The sequence below is a fragment of the Somniosus microcephalus genome, chromosome 32 (genome assembly GCF_052327205.1).
Source record: "Somniosus microcephalus isolate GS21.2 chromosome 32, FLI_Smic_1.0, whole genome shotgun sequence".
Lineage (NCBI taxonomy): Eukaryota > Metazoa > Chordata > Chondrichthyes > Squaliformes > Somniosidae > Somniosus > Somniosus microcephalus.
Window position 1 is genome coordinate 30884498 of NC_141018.1, and position 22399 is coordinate 30906896.

A 22399-nucleotide genomic window follows, 5' to 3' on the forward strand; every position below is an offset into this window, starting at 1 on the left:
TCGAATTGAACAATTTCAGATCATAACCTCGGCCCTTATTACATTTTTATATATTTTTTATCCACACTTTTGGTTTGTGCCTTTTCCTTTTTTTTTTCTCTCTCCCACATGGCAGCTGTCTCTCACTCTGCCAGCGTATTTCACACTTCATCTAGAGCCATCCTTTGTCTCTTTACCTGTCCCATTACCATCTCGTCTCGCCTTGAATATCTCTTAATGTCTCTTCACCTCCCACAGACCTTCCCTTTTGTTCTTTCATCCCCTCCCCCATTCCCCAGCCCCCAAACTTGCTTTTTAATCCGTTTCATTTCCTGCTTTTTTTCTCAGTTCTGACGAAGGGTTTCGACCTGAAACGTCGACTCTGTTTCTCTCTCCACGGATGTTGCCCTGGCCTGCTGAGTTTTTCCAGCGTTTTCTGTTGTTATTACAGCATCAAACATGGTTCATAGGAATCTGCAAAATCATACCAATTCTCTTCACAGAAACGATATCTGATTATTAGAATGCTACCAATTTAAATGCACTATTTCCATTAAACCTTAAAAAATGTACCTTTTTTTAAAGCAAGCTAACTGCAAGGCAATGCCTCATTATATACTTCTGCCTTCCTTTTTAAAAAAATGTTCCACAGGTACCAAAGTACTTGCATCCAAGGTTTAAATTTTCTTCTGCTGAGGGGCTTACTGGTTTGAAAAAAAATGTTGTTTTAATTTTCTTGCTCACGCTGTACTTTCAGAGGTCCAGGTGAAGATGCATTCGGTCGGGATCTGTGGCTCTGATGTCCATTACTGGCAACATGGAAAAATTGGAGAATTTGTTGTAAAGAAGCCAATGGTTCTGGGGCACGAGGCTGCAGGAACGGTCTCTAAATTGGGGGAAGGAGTACAAAACCTTAAAGTAGGTCAGTCCACAAAAAACACATTATCAAAAAATAGAAAGAAAGAACTTGCCTTTATATACAGGAAACTTTCGTTTAAACGGAGGTTAAATCTCCGGAATGCTCTATCCACCGGCAAAATTCAGGAGTCGGTTCAGATAACTTTTTTCACTTTTCGTGGCTTTTTTTCTCCATTTGTGGCTCTGCAAGCGCCTAGCTGAAGCTGTTGCTTAGCTACCGAGACGCTTGCAAGCTGCGCCGACTGTTTTTGCTGCTTCAGACGGAGCTCTGAGCTCCGTATGTTTTAACATTAGCGCTGGTTTCTCCGGCAGTGTTGATCGACCGGCACCAGCTCGGTCCCGTCAGTGCCGGATACCAGAAAGTTTCCTGTAGCTCCTTTCACGACCTTGGGATGTCCCAAAGTGCTTTTTACAGCCAATGAAGTACTTTTGAAGCACTGTCGTAATGTAGGAAACATGGCAACCAATTTGAGAACAGCAAGGTCCCATAAAGAGCAATGAGATAACGACCAGATAATCTGTTTTAGCGATGTTGGTTGAAGGATAAATATTGGCCCCAGGACACCAAGGAGAACTCCCCCTGCTCTTCTCTGAAGAGTGCCGTGGGATCGTTTACGTCCACCCGAAAAAGCAAGATGGGGCCTTGGTCCGACAGTGCAGCACTACTCCCTCAGCTATGATGTGTCAGCCTAGATTATGCGCTCAAGCCTCTGGAGTGGGACTTGAACCTTCTGACTCCGAGGTGAGAGTGCTACCACTGAGCCAAGGCTCCGTGGTACCTCCAAGTGAAAATGGACCTGCCTTTGGTACATTGTCAAAAGTACAATTTTCCCACTGAATGTGGGGGAGAGAAAAATAACTGTTCATGAGTCCTCAGGATTGGAGTCCTTTTTCTTTTAATTAGAAAATAGCAGCAAAAAGGCCCCAAAGCCAGCCTGGTGCCCAAGTGAAATTGTATTTTTTGAACGCATTTGCTGAAGACAGAAATGTGTCGCATGGGACAGATGGCATAATGGGCCTCCCTTGAGCTAAATAATTTGCTTTGGGCAAAAATTAAGCTGAAGCCACTCATGAAATCATAGAAAGATTAATTTAGTCAATGATCAAACAGGAGAAAGCAACAAAAAAAAACCATTGTAACAGAGTAGGAACTAACAGCAGAATAGAGAGGGACAGAGAGGACAAGGTGGGGGAGGAAGGGGGAAAAGAAAGATGGCGGCCGTGCCTTCAGCTGCCCAGACCCTAATCTCTGGAATTCCCTCCCTAAACCTCTCCACCTCTCCCTGTCCTCCTTCGAGACACTCTGTAAATCCTATTTCTTTGACCAAGCTTTTAAGTCACCTGTCTCTTTATGTGGCTCAGTGTCAAATTTTGCCTGATAATAGCTCTTGTGAAGCACCCTGGGACATTGTACTCTGTTAAAGGCACTATATAAATGCAACCTGTTGTTGTTGGCTCTTCGCTCTGCTGCTTACAAGGGTCCTACATGAAATGGGTTGGGGCAACCTAGAAGGCCTGCATCCACGGCACAAAACTGCTGACAGTTTGACACTAACTTGATGATTTCACTTCGAAAGGATAGTAAGAATGTCTAATTGGGGGGGAAATGAAAATGTCCCCACACTGGTGCTCTTTTGAAGTGGCATTGCTGGGGCAGAATAAAGAAAGCTTTGCCCTGCATCTGGGAGTTGGGACTGTGTTCTGTTTCACGCCACTAATAATGTCTTTTCTCAAAGACAATTGATAGAAAGAAATAAAATAAGTATGTATCTCTAATGTTTCCTCTGCTACAGGTGACAGAGTTGCTATTGAGCCTGGTGTCCCAAGAGAAAACTGTGAGTTTTGCAAAATTGGACGCTACAACCTCTCTCCGACGATTTTCTTCTGTGCTACTCCTCCCGATGATGGGACTCTTTGTCAGTACTATGTACACAATGCCAACTTCTGTTTTAAGTGAGTTCCTCGCATATATATATTTACTTGCTTGTCTCTGGTGGCAGGGGGGTTGCTACACTTGACCTCAAGGTCACGGGGTTTGGGAATGTGAAAGTAGTCAGGACTTTTCCTGCTCCTGACCACTTTCCGGGGACTCCCATTGAAAGTGTGTATGCATGGATATTGGGTGAGGAGAGGATCAATATTAGCTCTGAACATTGAGCTCTGAAGACTCAAGAGGATGAATAATGTTGTCTACTTGTGATTATTGTATCCTTAGTAATTATCTATTAATACTACTTTGTGTTGTTTACATAGAAACATAGGAGCAGGAGTAGGCCATTCGGCCCCTCGAGCCTGCTCCGCTCAATGCGATCATGGCTGATCATCCAAATTCAGTACCCTGTCCCTGCTTTCTCCCCATATCCCTTGATCCCTTTAGCCTTAAGAAATATATCCAACTCCTTCTTGAATATATTTAATGAATTGGCCTCCACTGCCTTCTGTGGTAGAGAATTCCACAGGTTCACCACTCTCTGGGTGAAGAAATTCCTCCTCATCTCAGTCCTAAATGGCTTACCCCTTATCCGTTTAAGCTGCAAATAAATACATTAGCAAATTAAAACTGGAAAAAGTGAATTAAAAACGTAGCACAAGTCTACATGAAGTACATAGACGACAGCATTGGGGAAATTATTAGTTCCAGGTAACATGCTATCTACAAGGGCAGATTAAATAAAACTGTTAATTATGGGAAGTGAGACCTACTCATGGGACATGCTGTGTAACCATTGAAAAAAAATTGCAGTTACTTTAAGACCTCAAACTGTAATGAATACTCACTCTCATCGCAACATAAGCAATAAGATCAGACCAAATTAAAACAGCTAATTCATGGCACTAAATTGATGATTTCACTTCGAAATCCCAAAGCGCTTTACAGCCAATGAAGTACTTTTTGAAGTGTAGTCACTGTTGTAATGTAGGAAGAGCGGCAATGATATTGCGCACAGCAAGCTCCCACGAACAGCAATGTGATAATGACCGGATAATCTGTTTTAGTGATGTTGACTGAGAGATAAATGTTGACACCGGGGACAACTCTACTGCTCTTCTTTGAAATAGTGCCGTGGGATCTTTTGCGTCCACCTGGGAGAGCAGACGGGGCCCTCGGCAAGACGGCACCTCCCGACAGTGCAGCGCTCCCTCAGTACTGCACTGGAGTGTCAGCCGAGATTTTTTGCTCAAGTCTCTTGAACCCACAACCTGCTGACTCAGAGGAGAGGGTGCTACCCAACTGAGCCACGATTGACACTCAAATTACCTGTACATTGCCGAGTTACCCCTGGGACAGTATTTTAATCAGAGACGTGCGGCTAGGCTGATCACGCCTCTAAACACTCATTTCTGCACCCCTTTCAAAATGGCCAGCAATAGAATAAAACGGCACTCCCTCAGCAGTTTTGACATTGTATCAGATGTTCCCTTCTAGTTTCCATCTCCTGCATACATGTCACAATATGACTGTAGGAAATGGACACTAGATTGTGAAAAGTGAAAAAGATCAATTAGATGAACTGGACTTCAAAATGTAAGGAACGCTGGGAAATACTTGGGAAAAACTGCCCGTATCACTGGTAAATTATAATGGCCTTTAAAAAAGATTAATAAAGGTCATAGAATCATATAGCAAAGAAGGAGACCATTCGGCCCATCGTGCCTTTGCCGGCTCTTTGAAAGAGCTCTCCAATTAGTCCCACTATCCACCCCCCCCCCCCCACTCTTTCCCATAGCCCTGCACTTATCATTTTTCTTTTAAATTGCCAAATATAAATTTTCCAAGGGCAGGATCACAGTGTTTGTTGTGCGCGTACAATCCCCCTGCACTACAGCACATGCATTTTTTTCATTAGGGTAACGAGTTGCACTTAGACAAGGTTTTGAATACCTTCAAATTGATATTTGAATGGATTTTCAAAGCAATATATATAAAGCCCAACATTAAACATGTTAAATGAAATGGTCTTGTATCAACATTCTAAAACCGGTTCTACCTCCTCTTCTGCCACAATTCTGCAGTATAATATTCCTTCTTCTTAATTGTCTACTTATCTGTAAATAATGTTTGTAGTACGGCCATGCATTGAATTTGTGGGTAAGCTGCGTTAGCCAGGGATGAAGTTAGCTGACAGGACACCCTCAACACTTCTCCGAATGTTGTAGCTAGTCTGATTCAAAGTGGACCACCATCTGATACTTCCAGGCAATGTCAATAGATGCCACACATAAGGAATGACGTGAAAAGCTTCATATATGACAAATGATGTGTAGGAAAGTTTAACGTTGTGTAGCATCTCCTTGTTTCAGGCTTCCTGAATGTGTAAGCTATGAGGAAGGTGCAATGGTCGAGCCTCTTTCTGTTGGGATTCATGCCTGTCGCAGAGGAGGGGTGATTATGGGCCAGAAGATCCTCATCTTTGGGGCAGGTGAGCGGTTGCTTATGTAGCTCACTCGTCGCTGATATCACCAACTAAATGGGTTTATCAGAAATTGGCACACAGTTTTGGCCCTGTTTTAAATTGAGATGAAGAGGGAACAGACTGAGATCTGGGGATCCCCCTGAGTCAGTTGAAGAAGAAGTTCGAATGAGCTATCAATAAACGCAGATAGACCCATTTCAGAAGCCACTAGATAGCTATGAACATAGCTTTGGTTGGAGGCCAAATATCAACAACTTGAGCAGAAGTGCAAAGACTTTGAAGATGTCTAAGGCAATGGCAGATGATTCATTATATGGATTAAATGGCTTTTTCTACTTTATGTTCTTAAATGGATTCATTGCTATGTAACATTTGCAAAGAAATGTCCGTGTTTGTATGTGATGGATTACAATGATGCCCTCATCACTAAATGAAGATTGCCTCTAGATTTAGTTAGTTCAGTGTAGATGTTTATAATGGCTGATTTTATTGGTGAACCTTATTAGCCTCCCAAATTCTGAAATGAACTTCATTGAGGAAATTCCCAGAGTGTCTCTGACCTTGTGGTTACACTGCTGTGACCCAAAGCAAAATAGGAAGAGTTTCGGCTTCAGTCTGCTTGCAGTTATGCACTGAGTGAATTCCTACTGCAACCCTGAAGTGGATTCTGTCTCAAATCAGAATGAAGATGAGACTTAAAGAGCCCCAGTGTCCTGGTGATCTCTCAGACAGTTACTCTTGTTCTCTACTACGCCTTTGTGGAGAGACATGGTCCCACTGTAAGGGAGAGCTCTTCTCGTGCTGGTCATGCACCTGTTGTTGTCCAGGAGGAAGGCGTCTACCCGGGCTTTGTCTGTGGGGGGGCGATGCACATTGTGGGAGACTAATAAAGGGAAAGGGAAGAAAGCAAATAATTATGTTTATTTTTAAAAAAAGCAAAATAAGCTGATGTTCATGTATTAGATATCTCCATTTGCATAAATGATGCAGCTCTGTCCTAGTACTTTGCACATGATCTAACTGTCAGCCTTTCATTTAGGGCCAATCGGAATTATGATTCTGCTTGTAGCCAAGTCTATGGGAGCAGGCCCGATTGCGGTTTGTGGTAAGGTTAATTCTGTGTGTTTTTAAAATGTTCTTTTTAAACTATTTCTCGTTCAAATGTCTGCGTTTTTTGTCTCTTGGCTTTTCTTATAATATTGCAGTTTTCTGGCTTTATAAGTGTTGCAGAGGGCAGCTTGTGAATTTGAGGCAGGTGAGTCCAAACCATAGCTTTTGGGCTCACAAAGCCCAGGCAACTCAGTTCTTCTTTCTATGCATCTAGTTCCCACTTTCGTTTTCCTGTTTTACTTTTGTTTCCATCTGGAGGTTTGGGAAGAGCTGCTCTTTGCTGCGGCCTCATTGGTGGAGAAGCACTAAACCAAAAACATCTGTTAACATCAGCAGCTTGAGATATATGCAGATAAATGGAACTTTATAGAATGCTAGACTTTACATGTGGCCTGGTGTTGCAACCAAGATGAAAAGACTGTAGAGTTTAGAAGAATGAGAGGGGATTTAATTGAAATGTATAAAATTCTGACAGGGCTAGACAGACTGGAAGCAGGGAGAATGTTACCCCTGGCTGGGGATCCAGAATGAGGGGTCACAGTCTCAGGATATGGGGTAGGACATTTAGGACTGAGATGAGGAGAAATTTCTTCACTCAGAGGGTGGTGAACCTGTGGAATTCTCTTCCACAGAAGGCTGTGGAGGCCAAGTCACTGAATATATTTAAGAAGGAGATCGATAGATTTCTAGACACAAAAGGCATCAAGGGGTATGGTTAGAGAGTGGGAATATGGTATTGAGATAGAGGATCAGCCATGATCATATTGAATGGCGGAGCAGGCTCGAAGGGCCGAATGGCCAACTCCTGCTCCTATTTTTCTATGTTTCTATTGGACACTGCTGTACCAAAGTTAGGTACTGGAGAGTAAAGACTGGTCCATTGTCTCACAGATTATGGGCCAAAGCTCCTACATTTCAGCTTTATCTACCTACCTATTCACTCACCCCCCAAAAGTCTAATTGGCATTGGCACTGCAAAAAATAAAGGGCTAGAAATTGGTCTTGGGAAGTAGCGTGAAACGGGCGGTATCGGATCGACCGGCCGTTCTACAGAGCGCCTGATAGGCAGTCCATTGACTGCAGTTTAATTTCCAATTAATTTTCCAATTTCAACTTTTCCATGCTGTTTACACTTCTTTAAAATCACTTTACAGGCGGCTCTTTTTCAAGGCTGAAAAGCCAAGCATCTCCGATCTATCCTCATAGCTCAGAATCTAACACTAAGAAACCAGCCTTGTGTCTCTTCTCTGCACTGCCTCCAACGCTTGAGTGCCTCCCCTTGTGTCACGGTGACCAGAACTGGAGGCAGTACTTAGGATGTGGTCTGACCACGGTATAAGAACATAAGAAATAAGAGCAGGAGTAGGCCATACGGCCCCTCGAGCCTGCTCCGCCATTCAATAAGATCAGGGCTGATCATCGACCTCAACTCCACTTTCCTGCCTGATCTCCATATCCCATGATTCCCCTAGAGTCCAAAAATCTATCGATCTCCGCCTTGAATATACTCAAAGACTCAGCATTCACAGCCCTCTGGGGCAGAGAATTCCAAAGATGCACAACCCTCTGAGTGAAGAAATTCCTCCTCATCTCAGTCTTAAATGGCCGACCCCTTATCCTGAGACTATGCCCCCTAGTTCTGGACACTCCAGCCAGGGGGAAACAATCTCTCAGCATAGAAACATAGAAACATAGAAGATAGGAGCAGGAGTAGGCCATTCGGCCCTTCGAGCCTGCTCCGCCATTCAACGAGATCATGGCTGATCATCCAAACCCTAGCACCCGGTCCCTACACCGACAGCCATCCCACACAAGCCCTATCCCCGTAACCCCGTAACCCCACGTATTTAATCCCCCCCTAACACTAAGGGCCAATTTTTGTCATGGCCAATCAACCTAACCCGCACATCTTTGGACTGTGGGAGGAAACCGGAGCACCCGGAGGAAACCCACGCAAACACGGAGAGAATGTGCAAACTCCACACAGACAGTCACCCGAGGCCGGATTTGAACCCGGGTCCCTGGCGCTGTGAGGCAACAGTGCTAACCACTATGCCACCGTGCTGCCCTCTACCCTCTCAATCCCCTTCAGGACCTTGTATCCTCCTGTTTGTTTAAGACTTCCTCTGATTTGCATTCTACTGTTTTGGCTGTGTAGTTCAAGGTTCTGTTTGGCTTATTGATTACTGCTCTGCATTGATTGCACATGTTGTGCGTTGAGCCTCCTGAGCTATTCATTTCATCCTTTACCCATTTCAACACCATTCATATGGAGTACCTTGTGTGGTCCAGCTTTCCTTCTGAGGTGGTGCAGTATTTTACCTATTAAATTTCATTTGCCATTGATTTGCCCATGTAAATATTTTGTCCATCTTATTCTGTAAATTTTAACAGTGTCTCCTAGCTTAACATCATTTGCAACTTTGACCAATTTACATTGAGTTTCTGAATTCAAGTCATTGAGGTCAATTACAAACATTAATGATTCGAACACTGATCCTTACTGAGTATCCCACTCCTGCACCTGAATAACTTCTCTAACACATACCTGTTGTTTTCTTCTCTTCGGTCAATTTCTTATCCATACCCAAGATTTGATATCCTTTAAATATGAAACTTAATCAGATGCTTTCTAGAAGTCTAGGTACAACTTAGAGGGTGTGCAACGAAGGTTCACTAGACTGATTCCTGGGATGAGGGGATTGTCCTATCAGGAGACTAGGCCTATATTCCCTAGAGTTTAGAAGAATCAGAGGTGATCTCATTGAAACATATAAAATTCTTAAGGGGCTTGACAGGGTAGGTGCTGGGAGGATGTTTCCCCTGGCTGGGGAGTCTAGAACTAGTCTCAAAATAAGCAGTCGGCCATTTAGGACTGAGATGAGGAGGAATTTCTTCACTCAAAGGGTTGTAAATCTTTGGAATTCTCTACCCCAGGGGGCTGTGGATGCTGAGTCATTGAGTATATTCAAGACAGAGATCGATAGGTGTTTGGATACTAAGGGACCCAAGGGATATGGGGATAGTGCGGGAAGGTGGAGATGAGGTAGAAGATCAGCCATGATCTTATTGAATGGTGGAGCAGGCGCGAAGGGCTGAACGGCCGACTCCTGCTCCTATTTCTTATGTTCTTATAATTAACAAGTCAGCAGGCTCACCACAATTCATTTGAGAAGTCTCAAAGACGTCGAGGAATTGGGCCAGGTGGGTTCTTCCTCTTCTGAATCCATAACTGCTATTTATTAAGTTTAAAAATAACTTTATCACTCCGATAAGCTACTTGGGTATCTAACTTTTTTAAGGTGCTTAACCTCGTGTACAGAATTACATTTATTATCATCTGGCCTTCCTTACTTTAAAAAAACTATTTATGCGGTATAGTTGAAAGAAAACTTCATTTTAATTGGCTGTGTCAATATCCCCTTATTATAAATGTATCCGTGATAAAGGCAAATAGTTCTTACTTTATTTAAAATCATAGGACCTTGTGCTGCAGATGTTTCTTCTAATCATTTGAGGCCTCACCGCCTCATTGAATCCTTTCAGATATGATGCAAGAGCGATTGGACATGGCAAAGTGCTTGGGTGCCACTTGCATCTTTAAAATGGAAAAATGCACCTGCCCTCGCGAATTGGCACAGAAGGTGAAGGCTGCTCTTTGTGCTATGCCAGACGTGACTTTTGACTGCACTGGGGCCGAGCAATGTGTCCAGGCTGGTATCTATGTAAGTACTGAAGCCGCAGAATTGGTGTTTGGTCAAAAGTTTTTGCAGCCCGCTACTTTTGCATGGTTAGCTAGTAATGGGTCTCTGCCCACTTTGTTTTTATTCTTGGTTTGTGGGTGATGCTGGGAAGGCCGCATTTATTGCCCATCCCTAGTTGTCCTAAGGGAATGAAGAGGAAACTTTCTCTCTTAACCGGAAATCTCTGTTAACCGGCAAAATTCAGGAGTAGGTTCAGGTAAGTTTTACTTCATATTAGTGGCAGTCCCTGGATCTGTGGCTGTGTAACTGGGGTTCGTGCACTTGTTGCTAAGCAACAGGGATGCTTGGTCTGTGGTCGGAGTTCCTGCACATGTTGCTAAGCAACAGGGAAGCCTGGATTTGTTGCTGTGTACGGAGCTCTCGTACCTTTTAAACTATACCTCTCTGTAATCCAGACTTTTTGATAAACCGGCACCACGCCGGTCCCGGTGGTGCCCCGAAAGTTGTAGTCCCGACTCCTGAATGAAAATCCTGCCCTGTTTCTCTCTCCATGGATGCTGCCTGACCTGCTGAGTGTTTCCAGCACTTCCTGTTGTTATTTCAGATTTCCAGCATCCGCAGTATTTTGTTATTAGAAAATCTGGTCTGTGGCTTTCAATTGTTCTTAATCCTAAAGCCCAACTAGAGGTTAATTGCTGTAAATGGGGACATGTAGATTGGTGGGTGTTTGTAAATTTCCAACTTCAGGCCAGAAGAAATAGTACTTTTAATGCTTTGAAGTGTGATGGCTGAAACACTTTAAACGCATGGTTTTTATAAAGGAAACCCTGGTGACATACTGCGTTGCCAGTACATTTTGTGTGTTTTCACATGATGACTATGCGTACAACTAAGCACTTAAACTCTAGTTTTGCTGTGTTATTTATGATGTTTAATTCAAATTATTTGGCATTTCAATTTTTTTTTTAACAACTTTGAGATACTAGGAGTAGGCTGACAGATAAAGTTCTATCTCCTTACACACAAAAAGATACATTTAGAATGAAGAAATGTTGCTTATTCCTACTCCTAATTTTAGGGCACCAAACCTGGAGGAGTTTTGGTTCTGGTTGGTATGGGCACACCGAACACAAGCGCCCCCCTACTAACTGCAACAACCCGAGAGCTGGACATCCGAGGAGTTTTCAGATACTGTAACACGTGAGTACCAAAGAGAGCATAGGCAATTTACAACAAAAGAATTATTGGTTCCACAAATTTTGCCTGCTAGCCTGTTCAGTTAGTTATATATAGAATGCACAGCACAGTAACAGGCTATTTGACCCAGCTGGTCTCTGCCGACGTTTATGCTCCACACGAGCCACCTCCCACTCTATTTACTTCATCTCACCCTATCCACATATCCTTCTATTCCTTTCTCCCTCATGTACTTGTCTAGCTTCCCCAATGGCCCAGAAATTCGGGTCCCCACGGGTGAGGACGTGCTGGGTACTCACGTGTAGGCCCAACGAAAGTGCCAGTTTCGTGCATGCACTGCGCATGTGCGGGAAACCGGAACTTCCGTTCCCTTAAAGGAAGGTGTTCACAGGTCGAACGCGTGCGCCGGAGAGGCAGCGCGTACGCCTGGAACTTCCGTTTTTTTTTTACAGGTTTCTCCGGGAGGGTAAGTCTCCAGCAGCTACGCTTATAAAAAGCAGTCGCAAGGCCTGCTTTTAACAAGGTAAGTGGTGAATTAAGTAAAATTAAAACATTTTTTCCACAGGTTTATTATTTTTAACTACTTTAAAGAAAGGTAAGTTTATTTTTAGCCCCATTAGAAACTGTAATTAACTTTTTCAAAAATTTAAATTATTGTTTAAAATAGTTATTTTATGTAATTTATTGTTATTTTAAAAATGTGATTTTTTAAAAACATTTATTTGAAGTTTTAGTTATGATTTGGGGCTGAATTGTATTCATAGATATGACAGGCCTTCCTGTCAAATCTATGAATACAGATTCCCTGCTACCATTGGCTCTCCATGGCCCACGTGATCCCAGGGGATGCTTCGAACTAACTGCGCCCCTGGGATACGCGAGCACTGCGCGCCGGCAGCTGGAGGAGGCCCAGGATCGGAATCCCACGGGGGCCCACAGCACAACGGCCGGCGTGCTAGGTAAGTGCAGGTCGGAGGCTTGCACCCGCGGGAAGCCTCCGACCCGAATTTCTGGGCCATTACCTCAACTACTCTATGTGGTAGAGCGTTCCACATTCTAACCACTCTCAGAGTAAAAGTTTCTCCTCGATACCTTATTGGATTTATTAATTATATTTACGGCCCCTAGCTTCAGGCGTCCCCCAAATGGAAACATCTTTTCTATGTCTAAACCGTGTAACCTATTTAACTCTGGAAATGAAGCAGGATGTTACAATAGGATTTATGCTCTGGTATGATAATCATTGAGTTTATACTGAGCAGTGGGGGAATCTAGAACTAGGGGGCATAATTTCAGAATATGGGGGCACCCGTTGAAAACGGAAATGAGGAGGAATTTCTTCTCTCAGAGGGTCGTGAATCTTTGGAATTCTCTTCCCCAGAGAGCTGCGGAGGCTGGGTCATTGAATATATTCAAGGTGGAGATAGACAGATTTTTGAACGGTAAGGGAGTCAAGGGTTATGGGGAGCGGGCAGGGAAGTGGAGTTGAGACCAAGATCAGATCAGCCATGATCTTATTGAATGGCGGAGCTGGCTCGAGGGGCCAAATGACCGACTCCTGCTCCTACGTCTTATGTTCTTATGTTCAGTGTGGGTTTCAGTGCATCGCTGTACTAAAAAAAGCAATTAACCGAGAGCCCTGGCTAAACAATAAAACGTCCTTATTGAACACAAAGAGGGATGATGCTGTGAATTTGATATCATCTTGCCACATAGAATTATTTTTTAAATGAGGGGTTTTATTCCCTATTAATTGTGACAAGCAAAGTCATTATGAGGCCTTTTACTACAATATTTTAACTTGCCATAATCTCATCATTTGATTTCAGTAATTAAAGTGTCCATTCTGCTGAAGGCATCTCCACTATCGCTGTAGGAACCAGTTGGCTTTGCGCAGTATTTGATTAAACAAAAATGTATTCAATTTTTTTTTTCAAAGAAGCTAATTGCAAAAGTATTAATTTTTTGGAGATCACCTGTTTCACATATCTACGCGCTTATAGGAAAAATATTTCCAGTGTCCATTTAAGGCTTATTGGGGGAGAAATTCAGTTGGTTGCGCCACCCGTTAGCGCCTTAAGAGGGCGCTAAGTGGGTTGCAAGCCAACTCGCGCCCGGGTGCAGCACTGCCCATGCCTCCCGCTAAATTCCGCGGGATGTTAGTGGTGGCGCTAACCGTTAGCGCTGCGCCGCTGCCGATGACGTCATCGGTGTGCGCAGTGCCCCGCTGACGCCCTGGCCGCGATCTTCGGGAGCGCCCCCTGATTTACCGCCGAACGCTATGTCCGACAGGGTCAGGGTGGCGTACCTGCGGCCCGGGAGGTGCAAATTAAAGGCGAGGTGCGGGGCGGCCATTTTTGTTGTTGGCCGCCTGCCAGCACCTGCCTGCGCTCCCGTCCCCGGCCTCCTGAACCCCCCCCCCCCCCCCTGCGGAGTGCCGGCTGTGCTCCAAGAGCCTGGCACTTCTCTTGGGTGCCGGGCTCTTTTGCCTGCACTCCCGATCCCCGGGGGCCCAGCTGGGCCCCAGATTGCGCTGCACAAGGCCCCTCCCCTTTAAGAAGGGGAGGAAGGCCTGCAATACGCTGCGGCACGTTGCGCCACGATATTCACTCGCAGCGCCCCAAGAGGGATGCGGGGCCCCTCCAGTAGCGCCGCGCTTCCCTTTGGAGCGCAACCACTCAATTTCCGGTGCGGGGGCGCGAATGTTTCCGGGGCGCTACTTTTAGTGCCCTGGCGAGGCTGGCGCCCCAAACGGGGCTATACTCAATTTCTCCCCCATTTACTTTTTTAGCTTGTTTTGCAGTTCCTCACTTGCTTACATTAACTAACCTATTCATACCTATATGATCCAGGTACTTTAGTACTACCTAGTTGTAAAATGCCACCTGGACAGAGGACAGAGAGGAAAATCTGGCAAGGAAGGTGGCACCTCCTAGTGGAGCCTGTCTCTCAGTGTCTCTACATTCACTGAAATTGAAAGAAAGACTTGCATTTCTACAGCGCCTTTCATGACCACCGGACGCCCCGAAGCGCTTTACAGCCAATGAAGTACTTTTTGGAGTGTAGTCACTGTTGTAATGTAGGAAACGCAGCAGCGGAAAGATAGTTGAATGGGATTGGTTAGGGACATGCAATCCTCCTCTCTCAGTCTTCCCCTTTGCCCCTTCAGCCAGGCTGTGCCCAGGTGGTATGGATAAAAATCTACACCCTCCACACCCACCCCCAGTCTATAGATTTTAAAACATGGGAAGCGGGTAAGCTACCCTGTTTAGCAGAGAAGTAGTTGTGGGTGCAAGGAAATGTCAAAATAAAAGATTGAAGACGATACAAGATGATTTCCCTTCTCCAAAATATAACTTCTTATCTCATCCCCCACAGTCACCTATGCAATAGGACATAACGGATTTGATCGGTTATTACTTTAATTCATTATTTGATTGCAAGAGCAGAATGTGGAACCATAAGAAAGTGTTAGCCTGAAAATTACTTTTACAGCAGTCGTCGCATACAGCTGTTCGGATAACACTCCTTTTTCTGCTTTTTTAGTGCTGATGTTAGTCCATTTAACAAAAACTGGTCAATGCCTGTGTTGAAATAGCAGTCAGAAGAATATAATACAAACACATTAGGTGTTTGTCTGCTGATACCATCATTAGTAAATTCTGGGCTCTGGTAAACTGATGTCGGATTGTAACCGTGGGGAATCTGTCATTTACTATGAATGAATTATATGGGACTTGGTGTATGCATTTAAAAAGAGCCTGTTGCCTCAATTGTAGGGTAGAGTGCTGTGAGAAATGATACTATCGCTTGCCTTTTTTTGTTGTTGCTATTTTAGGTGGCCCACCGCAATTAACATGTTGGCTTCAAAGAAGGTGGACGTGAAGCCTTTGATCACACATCGCTTCCCCCTGGAACAGGCCATCGAAGCATTCGAGACGGTGAAGAAAGGGGCGGCGCTCAAGGCGATTGTGCTGTGCGAGGAGCAGCAGCAGCAGGCCAAGTCGGCAGATCAGTGTCAGCAGCAATGCCAGCAGCTACTGAAGGAGTGTCAGCAGCAATGCCAGCAGCTGCAGAAAGACCAGTGCGGGGGGGCACGCAGCATAAGCAGCCAAGGCCGTTCCTGAGCTTGTTCTTCGTTTGTGCCCACACGGGGGTGCGGTGTTTTCAGCACAGGCCTCTCGGGCATGTGTTTTCACCAAATACTGTTGTCCCAAGTCTGTAATAAACACTCTGAATAATTGCATTTGTAAGGTCCTTGTTTGATAAAGCTGCGTTATTCCTTGATTTCCTTCTCTTCCCCCATGTCCGGTCCATTCTGTAGATGCAAAGTAAGCCAAGAATCTCTATGTAGTTCACTTGTAGCTCTTAAGAACTACGTTACAACCACTTGCATTTACATAGCACCTTCAACGTATTAAAACGTCCCAAGGCGTTATACTTGCATTGGAGGCAGTTCAGAGAGATTCACTCGGTTGATTCCTGGGATGGAAGGGTTGTCTTATGAGGAAAGGTTGAGCAGGTCGGGCCTATACTCATTGGAGTTTAGAAGAATGAGAGGTGATCTTATTGAAACATATAAGATTCTGAGGGGGTTGGACAGGGTGGATGCGGAGAGGATGTTTCCCCTCGTGGGGGAATCTAGAACGAGGGGGCATAGTCTCAGAATAAGGGGTCGCCCATTTAAGACGGAGATGAGGAGGAATTTCTTCTCTCCAGAGGGTCGTGAATCTTTGGAATTCTTTACCCCAGAGAGCGGTGGAGGCGGCGTCGCTGAATATATTCAAGGCTGAGATAGGCAGATTTTTGAGCAACAGGGGAGCCAAGGGTTATGGGGAGCGGGCAGGAAAGTGGGATTTGAGGCCAAAATCGGATCAGCCATGATCTCAGTAAATGGCGGAGCAGGCTCGAGGGGCCGAATGGCCTGCTCCTGCTCCTATTATGTTCTTCTGTAAGGCACGTCACAGGAGTATAATCAGACAAAAATTGATACCGAGCCAAATAAGGAGATATTGGGCCAGGTGATTTACTCCAATAAATAAAATAAGGGTTGAGAGGGATCAACAAATCAAATCAAATCAAATCAACTTTTATTGTCATTGTTAGTGCACAAGTGCAGTACAACGAAATGTAGGCTTGCGGCTCCCGAGAGTGTACATTTAGATTAAGACATTTAAACATTCAACATACATTTGGCTTGTAATACATTAACATAAACATAACCATAATAAAGTGCATTGGCAGATGTGCAGGCTTTAGAGTTTATTTGTGGAGTTCAGTAGGATGACAGCCCTGGGAAAGAAGCTGTTCCTAAATCTGGTCGTACGGGTACGAATGCATCTGTAGCGTCTCCCAGATGGCAGGAGGGCGAACAGACTGTGGCTGGGGTGGGTAGGGTCTTTGATGATGGACCATGACCTCCGTAAACAGCGTTTCTGGTATATGTGCTCTATGGTCGGTAGCCGGTAACAGCAGGAAAAGCAAAATACTGCGGATGCTGGAAATCTGAAATATAAACAGAAAACGCTGGAAATACTCAGGTGGTCAGGCAGCAACTGTGGGGCGAGAAACAGAGTTAACGTTTGAAGTCTGTGACCTTTCGTCAGAATTGGAAACCTTTTAGAGAGATGTAACAGGCTTTAAGCAAGTACAGGTGCAGGGAAAGTGGAGGAAAGAACAAAGGGGAAGGTCTGTGGTAAGGTGGAAGGCGGGAGTGATTAAAATGACAAAAGGGATGAATGGGGAAAGGCAAAAGTGGGTGGTAATGGAACAAGTAAAGAAACAAAAGATGGGTCTCGAGGAGCTGTGAATGGCAACAGTAGAATCATTACCCACACTTGCTGTCCTAGAAAATGGGAGCAGTGGTTATAATCTCAGCTCAGTGGAAAGAATTAGCGGTGCTCCAGCTGTCGTGTACTTATCAAGACATACTCGGAATTCAAAATCAGATGCTCCTCAAACATGCAAAATTCAAGATGGTCATGCTATCTTAGACCATTCAGTAAGTAAGCCCAGATAATAAATATGACAAGCAGCCATAGACCTAATTGTTTTTTTAAAAACTGTCTCTCACTTTTGTGTCTGCCTGCCACCTCCGCACCCTCCCCCCCCCGCCAATCACTTTGTCCTTCTCTCTCTGCTCTAAGGGTCCTAAGCGAAAGGATGTTTGGTAGTCTTGACTCGGTTCCTAATGGGTGCAAATTGAGAATCTCATTGAGAACCCACAAGGTTGCTTGCTGTGAAAAATGGAAATGTCCTATTAGTGCAGTGTGGTTACCCTTAACAATTAATGGGCCGTATTTTGCGACCCCGTAGGGGCTGCGCAAGTGCCGGGTTTAGGCACGCCAAGTGCACGCGCTAAAACCCGGCACTTGCGAATCTTCTTGACAGATCCTCCGCATCCCCGGGACAAGGGTCTCTGCGGGTGGGGAGTGGCGCTATTTGCCCAACTTCCGCCCGCTGAAAAGCCGTGGCATTCTTGCGCCTGGTAAAAGCAGGGTGTAAGGCTTGCTTTTACCAGCATAAGAGTTTTAAAAAAGAGAAAAATATAATGTTATCACTCACTTATACATTAAAAACCCTGTCCAATAAGGTAAGTTTATTTTTAGCCCCGTTAAAACATAATTTTTTTTTTCAAAAAATTAAATTGTTGTTCAAAATATTGAATTAAATGCCATTTTAATTAATTTTATATATATTTTTTTAAATTTCATGTGTTGGTGTATTTTTTAAGTCATCCCCATTCATACTTATGGCAGTTCCGTACGTACGGAATCCCCGTAAGTATGAATGGGGATTCCCCTTCTTTCATTGGTTGGGCCGGCCCACGTGATCCCAGGGGCGCTTGCGAACCAGGTAAATGCGCAGAAAATTTGATGGTCGGTGGCATCCGCCCGCGGGAAGCCTCCAATCGCAAATTCAGGCCCAATGTCTTTGTTACATTAACAAGACAACTCACTGGCATCTGTAAGAAGACTCCAGCACTCTGCTGACGTCATTTTTATTTTGTGTTCATTTTCCTGAAAGCAGGTAAAATAATTTCCCTCTTTGGCACAAACTTTGACGTGCTCGCTCTCTCAAAGGCTACAGAGAGACATGAGTTCTGGGGCTATCCATAAAGACATGCAGCCGTCCTCTATTGCAAGAAAGAAACTCAAGGTTTCTTAATGATGAGGCATGAATTGAGCAACCCGAAGTCACTCTCGATGCCATTACAGACACTTGCACAGAGTTATCTGAGAATGGTTGATTAAGATTGTTGAGCCAGTTTGGAGGCCTGGAGGTAACTCTTTAGGTAATGGGTAGAGACCGCTCCTCCAAGCAGTCCAAGCTCTGAGTTATGGTCCTACAGCTAGAACACTGCATACGGTTCTGGTCACCACATTACAGGAAAGATGTGATTGCACTAGAGAGGGTGCAGAGGAGATTAATGAGGATGTTGCCAGGAGGGTGCAGAGGAGATTAATGAGGATGTTGCCAGGAGGGTGCAGAGGAGATTAATGAGGATGTTGCCAGGACTGGAGAATATTAGCTATGAGGAAAGATTGGATAGGCTGGGCTTGTTTTCTTTGGAACAGAGGAGGAGACTGAGGGGAGATTTAATTGAGGTGTATAAAATTATGAGGGGCCTAGATTGAGTGAATAGGAAGGACATATTACACTTAGCAGAGAGGTCAATAACCAGGGAGCATAGATTTAAAGTAATTGGTAGAAGGATTAGAGGAGAGTTGAGAATTGTTTTCACCCAGAGGGTGGTGGGGGTCTGCAGCTCACCAAAAGGGTGGTAGAGGCAGAAACCCTCATCGCATTTAAAAAGTACTTGAATATGCGCTTGAAGTGCTGTAACCTACAGGGCTACGGACCAAGAGCTGGAAAGTGGGATTATAGGCTCTTTTTTTGGCTGGTACAGACACGATGGGCCAAATGGCGTCCTTCTGTGCCGTAAATTTCTATGATTCTATGAAAGCAATCCCAGCTCTGAGACATGGTCTTACAAAATGGTATTGATTTTCTCATACTCAGAAACCAAAAAAGACTGTGGGGGAGTATTTAATTACAGCTTAAAATAGTTACACAGGGCATTGCACTGCTAACTTTAAATAGACTGCATCGTATTTCTGCCTCTATGTCTGCCTAGCATGATCTAATACAGATATCTAATACAAATCTGATATCTCCCCTCGCCCCAATCTCACCCCCCACAATCTGATATCTCCCCTCGCCCCAATCTCACCCCCCACAATCTGATATCTCCCCTCGCCCCAATCTCACCCCCCACAATGATATCTCCCCTCACCCCAAATCTCCCCATCCCCCCACAATCTCACCACCCCCCACAATCTGCTATCTCCCTTCGCCCCCAATCTCCCCCCTGCAATCTCCCCCTCCCCCCACAATCTCACCTCCCACAATCTCACCGCCCACTATCTCACCACCCCCCACAATCTCTCCCCCCCACTATTTCAACCCCCACAATCTCCCCCTCCCCTCGCAATCTCCCTCTCACCCCCACAATCTCCCCCGCACAATCACACTCCCCACTATTTCAACCCCAACAATCTCTCCCCCCAATTTCTCCCTCTCCTCGCAATCTCCCCCTCCCCCCACAATCTCAGCCCCCCTCGCAATCTCCCACCACAAGCTCATACTCAGAAACCAAAGCAGACTGTGGGGGAGTATTTAATTACAGCTTAAAATAGTCTCTCCCCACAATCTCCCCCTCCCCCCGCACAATCTCCCCCCCCCAATCTCTCTTTCCCCAATCTCTCTCCCCAATCTCTCTCTCCCCCAATCTCTCTCTCTCCCCCAATCTCTCTCTCCCCCAATCTCTCACTCCCTCAACTCTCTCTCCCCCAACTCTCTCTCCCCAATCTCTCTCTCCCCCTCACAGTCTCTCCCCCAATCTCTCTCTCTCCCCCCAATCTCTCTCTCCCCCAATCTCTCACTCCCCCAACTCTCTCTCCCCAATCTCTCTCTCCCCCTCACAGTCTCTTCCCCCAATCTCTCTCTCTCCCCCAACACACAAACGGCCGGCCGCGCGCCGCCGCGGTTGACAGTCGCGCGACCTGCCTTGAGTGACAGCGCCAGCGACCAATGGGAATCGGGTGGCGCCGTGATCCCGAGCTGCGGGTGAGAGGGGGGGTGGGGTGCTGTGGCCAATCAGCGGCGGGAGGCGGGGCCAGGAGCCAGTGGCGGGGAGCGGGCGGTCGGTGCCGTGGTTCAGAGGCGCTGGAGCGGCAAATGGCGGCGGCGGTTCTCCCGGTAACCGAAATCCCGCGGCGTTGTCCTCTCATGGCTCGCGGTTGGGAAGGAGAGGAGATGCCATTTTCTTCTTGGCTGTTAGCAATGTCCTGCCTATTGTTGTTGACCAGAGTGACATTGGCTTTCCCCAGTGTGTCAGCCAGTGGCTCTCCCCCCAGTGTGTCAGCCGTGGCTCAGTGGGCAGCACTCTCGCCCCTGAATTACAAGGTTGTGGCTTCAAGTCCCACTCCAGAGACTTGAGCACAAAATCTAGTCTCTAGTGCAGTGCTGCACTGTCCGAGGTGCTGTCTTTTGGATGAGATGTTAAACAAAGGCTCAGTCTGCTCTCTCGGGTGGATGTAAAAGATCTCATGGCACTATGAAGAGGACCAGGGGAGTTCTCCCTGGGTGTCCTGGCCAGTATTTATCCCTCAATCAATGTCACTAAAAACAGATGATCTGGTCATTATCACATTGCTGTTTGTGGGAGCTTGTTGTGCGCAAATTGGCTACCATGGAGGGAGTGCAGCGAAGATATACCTGAGATGGCAGGAATGATGTATGAGGAGAGATTGGGTTGATCGGGCTTATACTCGCTGGAACTTAGAAGAATGAGAGGGGATCTCATTGAAACTTATAAAATTCTAACAGGACTAGATGCAGGAAGGCTGTTCCCGATGGCGGGGGAGTCCAGAACCAGGGGTCACAGTCTAAGGATAAGGGGTAAGCCATTTAGGACAGAGATGAGGAGGAATTTCTTCACCCAGAGAGTGGTGAACCTGTGGAATTCTCTACCACAGAAGGCAGTAGAGGCCAACTTATTAAATATATTCAAGAAGGAGTTAGATAGATTTCATAAGGCTAAAGGGATCAAGGGATATGGGGAGAAGGCAGGGACAGGGCACTGAATTTGGATGATCAGCCATGATCTCATTGAATGGCAGAGCAGGCTCGAGGGGCCGAACGGCCTACTCCTGCTCCTATCTTCTATGTTTCTATGCCGCGTTTCCTACATTACAACAGTGACAACACTTCAAAAAGTACTTCATTGGCTGTAAAGCGCCTTGGGACGTCCGGAGGTTGTGAATGGCGCTATATAAATGCAGGTCTTTATTTATTTTTCTTGGCTGTTGGAAATGTCCTGCCTATTGTTGACCAGAGTGACATTGGGTTTCCCCAGTGTCATCAAAAGGAAAACAAATCTGGTGAGGAGGCATAACTAAAAGACTTGCATTTCTATAGCGCCTTTCACCACCGCCTCAAGGGCAATAAATGCTGGCCTTGCCAGTGACGCCCACATCCCATAAACGAATTTAAAAAAAGGATGCCCCAAAGCACTTTACAGCCAATGAAGTACTTTTTGAAGTGTAGTCACTGTTGTAATGTTGCAGTATGGGCACAGACAGCAATGTGATAATGACCAGATAATCTGTTTTTGGTGATGTCGATTGAGGGATAACTATTGGCCAGGATACCGGGGAGAACTCCCCTGCTCTTCCTCGAAATAGTGTCATGGGATCTTTTACAAGAGGGCAGATGGGGCCTCGAATTAATGTTTATCAGAAAGATGGCACCTCCGACAGTGCAGCACTCCCTCAGTACTGCACTGGAGAGTCAGCCTAGATTTTTGTGCTCAAGTCCCCGGAGTGGGACTCGAACCCACGACCTTGTAACTCAGAGGCAAGAGGTGCTACCCACTGAGCCACAGCCGTCACATATAATTCAAACATAAAATCTAATGTAGTCATAATATTATTGTCCATATCTGGCAGACATTCTGTTCCTGGCGGTGCCCAGCAGTCGCGGAAGGACACAAGGGCCAACCAGGCACAGATG

The 22399-nt window shown here is 45.5% G+C and overlaps 2 protein-coding genes across 9 annotated transcripts in view; both read left to right on the plus strand.

Moving 5' to 3' along the window:
* The window catches only part of LOC147097366 (sorbitol dehydrogenase-like), an 80732-nt gene extending 65163 nt beyond the window's left edge, over positions 1-15569 (plus strand). For 3 of the 4 annotated variants that reach the window (XM_085972280.1, XM_085972281.1, XM_085972279.1), the window contains exons 3-9: positions 737-901; positions 2691-2850; positions 5200-5318; positions 6352-6417; positions 9969-10147; positions 11205-11326; positions 15162-15569. In XM_085972280.1, the coding sequence (XP_085828406.1) occupies positions 751-901; positions 2691-2850; positions 5200-5318; positions 6352-6417; positions 9969-10147; positions 11205-11326; positions 15162-15450 (1086 nt within the window). In that variant the 5' untranslated portion in view covers positions 737-750 and the 3' untranslated portion in view covers positions 15451-15569. The remainder of the gene's footprint in view (positions 1-736; positions 902-2690; positions 2851-5199; positions 5319-6351; positions 6418-9968; positions 10148-11204; positions 11327-15161) is intronic. The other variant, XM_085972282.1, reaches the window with a different exon arrangement.
* Positions 15570-20494: 4925 nt separating this feature from the next.
* Positions 20495-22399, plus strand: part of LOC147097367 (sorbitol dehydrogenase-like) — a 33642-nt gene continuing 31737 nt past the window's right edge. For all 5 annotated transcript variants that reach the window (XM_085972285.1, XM_085972284.1, XM_085972288.1 and 2 more), the window contains exon 1: positions 20495-20584. The gene's annotated coding sequence lies outside the window, so the exon portion shown is untranslated. The remainder of the gene's footprint in view (positions 20585-22399) is intronic.